The sequence below is a fragment of the Bufo gargarizans genome, chromosome 8, assembly GCF_014858855.1.
Source record: "Bufo gargarizans isolate SCDJY-AF-19 chromosome 8, ASM1485885v1, whole genome shotgun sequence".
In the NCBI taxonomy this organism is placed as follows: Eukaryota; Metazoa; Chordata; class Amphibia; order Anura; family Bufonidae; genus Bufo; species Bufo gargarizans.
Window position 1 is genome coordinate 197278182 of NC_058087.1, and position 4971 is coordinate 197283152.

The window sequence follows — 4971 nt, forward strand, 5'->3', positions numbered from 1 at the left end:
GTGCACTGCTCCTCATATGTGCACCGCTTATCATATGTGCATTGCTCCGCATAGGTGCACCGCCTATCATATGTGCACTGCTCTGCATAGGTGCACCGCCTATCATATGTGCACTGCTCCGCATAGGTGCACCGCTTATCATATGTGCACTGCTCCGCATAGGTGCACCGCTCCTCATAAGTGCACCGCTTATCATACAGTATGTGCAGCGCCATGGAGTGAATGGCACATTAATAATAAATAATGTCTAGATGTGGTATGTGCAGCGATTATCCTCTTCAGAACCACCAGGGGGCGCTGGATTTCCATCAGCCGCTGCAGGCTCCGTGCTCATATCCAGGGCTGCCCGCCGCAGAGTGACCCCGCAGATGTCAGGGCGCCGCGCAGTCACGATGGTCCACATAAGATGTGACAGAAGATAATGCGGTTGCTTCTCTCTGTAGCAGTTGTTTTCTTTTTTGTTTGCTTTTCTGTATCTACAATATAAAAAACATGAAGCAACTCTACAAACAGCCCCCGTTTTGTGTACGCAGCTCTTGTGCAGATCTATTTGTCTTCATATTTTACGGGGATTGTTTATAGTCTGTAACTATGTCACCATCCGGAACCGCAGCCAGCAAACCTCCAAAACTACAGGGAGTCTTCCTTCTTCAGTCCAGTCAGTAGAAGGCTTCGCCTAGGTTCTTCACCACAGCCGACCACACACGTCTGTAAAGTGCTGCAGAATATAGTGCAAAGGGCTGAATGGACTTGCTTGCGAAATCGAGCATTTTTCACTCAACGCATCCGGACCTAATCGGCTCACATGCGTCTGCAAGGGGCCTAACTTGAATAAACGTTCTCCAAACGGTTACAGGCTTTGTCTTGGTTCCAGCAGGCTTTAGCAGTAAACTGGCAGGAAAACTCCACTCTGCTGTACTGACAGGCTGCCTGTATAACTCAGCTTCTTCTGTAGGCTGCACTTCTTCTCTGTCCTCAGACTCTAGGTTATGCCAGGGAACTTGGCTCCTGAGGCTTTAGCCTCTGTGGCCAGCAGAGCTTAAGGTGCTCTGGCTGGCATAGGCACGTCCAGATGAGACATGCCCCTGCACACCCTTCGCCTGTCTAGGGAAGACCTAAACTGGAACTAACTGGTCCCCACCCTTCCTGCAGGAAGTAGGACAAGTCCAATTATCTCCAGAGGGAGTCAGAAAGGAATGGGAAGTTCCATTCTAGCTAAGTACAGCTCTGCCATATTTGCTGCCACCTGCTGGTGAGCCAGGTATATTACATGAACAGTTACATAACATTATTAGGAATGCAAAGTGTGGAAGACCTGGACAAAAATACATAAGGTGGCACCAATAAAGACAGTAGCAGGGTGCAGTAGTGGTAACACCACTCTGGGGTGTTATAATAGCAGCACTATGTAAGGGAGTATAAAAATGATGACAGGACTGGGCATGTAAAACAGAGGACTACAAAACTAGCCAAGGAAAGTTCTTTATGAAAGCAACAAGTCAACTTGGTTGCCCCAAGGAAATAGGTTCATCAGGGCAATCAAAGACTTAACCTGGTTGAGAAATTGTACTTTCTGAAGTGGCTAAAAGTGGTATTCCCATCATAGACAATGGGGGCATATCGCTAGGATATGCCCCCATTGTCTGACAGGTACAGGTCCCACCGCTGGGACCAATACCTACAATGAGAACGGAGAGGGGGTTTATGAGCAATGCGCCCTCCATTAATTTCTATGGGGCCGCCACAAATAGCCGAGCACTAGCTCGGCTATTTCCTCCTGCCCCATAGAAATGAATGGGAGCAGGGGCCGCGATTCACTTCTATGGGAGCAGTGCTTGGTGGTGGACGGACCCTAGGAAATCCGGGGTCCTCCAGCAACAGCTCTCCCCGCTCCATTCTCGGTGTAGTTGTGGGACCCGCATCTATCAGACAATGGGGGCATATCCTAGCGATATGCCCCCATTGTCTGTTATGGGAATACCCCTTTAAGCTTTATCTTAGATCCTTCAAAAGCACGAGCACTTTACAAGCTGAGTAGAAGGACCTCTGCTCTGACGAGTGCCAGTGTGGACAAGCTGAAGGACTTGGATCACTTAGTATTAAGCAGCTCATTAGGGATAGAACATTTTATCAAAGAGGTTTGGCAGATTTATGAAGCTCGATGGTTTGCAGCAAAGAACTGTTTTGTAACTAGAATGCTCTGCAACAAATCCCAGGAATAGCTGCTGATCTTCTGCAGGATGGGTTCCCATTGGAACTGATTGATAGCGATGCCTCCAACATCCCTGACTGGATAACCAATATGCTGACTAAGCTGGATAGGAAGACAGGAGGACAATAGAGGAGGAGAGTGATACGTGTACTGGAGTAAAGAATACGGGGGAAGTCCAATCTTATGAACACCACAGTCTACAGTTCCTGTGGCCAATGCCTTTATGACTCAAATTAAAGTGAAGGAGAACTTCCATGGAGAACTTGGTTGTGAATTTATTCTGGTGATACTGAAGGGTTAAAAAGGTCCTGAATTGTTTTCACTTGAGGACAGTTCTGAACATGAGAATGAATTGACCACACTTGTGGTTGGGTTGAGAGACATCACCTTAAGTCAACATTGCCATGGAGAACACAGAAATGAGACATTTTGCAAATCGTGGTCCATGGATTTCTACGGATGGAAGAAAAAAAAATGGTCAAGAAAACCTGTCAGTTTGTTTATCAGAACGTAAGATGTGAAGATGTGTCTGCCCTTGACAAAAACATGAGAAACAAACATCTAGAACAATTAGACAATATTTCCTGCCTCGAGAAGGTGGAGACAAAATACTATAGAAATTAAACAATCCCCAAAGCATCTGCAAAGGCCCAGGATAAGCTCTTCAAGAAAGTATTAGGTCGGTGACATGACCTTCCTAAACTCAGACACAGAATAGAAGCCTCAGCTTTTCAAAAGGACACTGCAAACTTTAACCGGACTGAAGCTTTGGAGTCTGACGCCACCATCTGGGCCTTAGATTACTGGAAATTTGCCTTTATACTAAACAGTTTTCAGATAACAATGGTCACTAGAGAGCGATCCCATCAAAGCCTGAGATGAATGGCTAAGGCTGAAGTAACATCACTGTACCTTCTCCATTCTTCTGATCCGCCAGAAGAACATATAAAAAAAAAAAAAAAAAGCAGATCCTGGAAAAACTGGAGAGGTTAGAGGTTATCCTGCATGCAGGACATTTTTTTCCCCCCATTAAAAAAAAAAAGAGATCTGTCGGAAATGGCTCAAATGGATGCCAGATACATATAATTTGTACTCAGGATCCATATATTATTTTTTTTTACATGATCATTTTTCCTTCATTAATTTTTCTGTTGTTCTGCCTAAAGGCAGTCGGGTACAGTATGGTTGTTGTGTCTCCACCTGGATGTACCAAGATGTTCTTCAGCTCTGTACATAGGGCTCATTGGTGGGCTCTAGTCTTTGTGGTGGCTCTCTAAGGTTAATGGAGGGATCTCTCTAAAGAAACTTCTTTAAAAACGCTCACATCTTAGAATCTACTGGTGATCTCCAACACGTGGTTCTCCAGCTGCTAAACAACTTTCACCATGCCTGGAGTTGTGGTTTCTCAACTGCTTGAGATCACTGATCTTCAGGCTTATTTGACTGAAAGAGAGGAGACCTCTGAACAGATCTCAGAGGTCCCATATGGTGGGTGCAGGTCCTGTGTTCTCCAGACTGAATTCCCGGCAGAGGCCCAAGTGAGCTCCCACATCGGGCTTGCTATGTGGTTGCCATGCTAGCATCAACAGGCTGCCTCTTCTGTGTATGGACTTCCTGTCATGTAAGGTCCACTTTTGTAACAATGGGTGATCATCACATGACCGGAAATCCATAGAGTGTGTTGCTGTTACCTTGGTAACCTCAGATCAAGCACAATCACTACACGCCTGCAGCATAGAGGAGTGACTAACGGCTACACGAGTACTGCTAGGGGTCGTAGTTTTACCGAAGGCAGAGTCATCAGTTTGAGACCACTGTCCTAAATTGAGGTTTCACAATATGTAATGAGATAGGGGGCAGAAAGGGATGAAACCCCAAATCCAGCAGAAGGAGACGACTGCATCCAAAAATACTGAAAAACATTCCCTTTATTATAAAATCCCATAGGAAATGGAATGATGGAAGCTTCACATGAAGCTGCTCGCAGTCAGACCCTCAGAAGTGGTGGTCACCGCGAAGCGATCGTCTTCTATTGTTCTGACGGCTGGACCCTGAAGTGTCGGTCACACAGCTGGAGGGTCCGAGGTGACCGGAACAACTGCGTAACTGTTACATCTGCACATTTTATTCCCTGAGAACTTTGATGGTTTGAACTTCTTCCGATCCAGCGGCACAGTCTGAGGTTTGGCACAAACGATCATTTATTCCCAGACGTCACAGCTTATCTTTTATTGGCGCCTCCGCCTTTCGATGACGTGTAATCACCATAGTCACATGATCTGCAACAGACGAGCTAAAACTGGCGCCAGACTAAATAAAATCATAAAAACACCTGAACGTAAAACAGAAAGGTAACACTGCAGTGGAGCGCCCAAGCCTAGCAGTGCGCCGCTCATGGTCCGTGTCCTATCGGTGATATAACGCAGGAAATGTCGCAGGGGGGTGTGGTCCTCAGTTTTTCTTCTTCTTGTTCTTCTTTCTCTTCCTTGAAGAGCTCGTTGTCAGCCATCGCAGCCTCTTGACGTTGAGCAGTAGGAGGATGAAGTTTAGGACGTAGGTGGTGATGCAGATGACGCAGAAGTCCTCCAGGATGTAGAAGAGGACGTAGGCCAGGTACAGCGAGCCAGCGATTGACACCAGTGAGGTCACCAGCAGAGTGACTGTCGCCACCACCAATCCAGAAAACCCTAAAAACAACAAGAGATGGCGTGAAGGAAAAGACAACAGATGGGGAAGAGCAGCAGATGATGGGGGAGGTG

General features: G+C 46.4%; 1 protein-coding gene across 1 annotated transcript in view; it reads right to left on the minus strand.

Moving 5' to 3' along the window:
• Positions 1–4122: 4122 nt before the first annotated feature.
• LOC122945556 (vitamin K epoxide reductase complex subunit 1-like protein 1) overlaps positions 4123–4971 on the minus strand; it is a 5873-nt gene continuing 5024 nt past the window's right edge. The window contains exon 3 of the mRNA XM_044304620.1: positions 4123–4899. Within this exon, the coding sequence (XP_044160555.1) occupies positions 4664–4899 (236 nt within the window). The 3' untranslated portion in view covers positions 4123–4663. The remainder of the gene's footprint in view (positions 4900–4971) is intronic.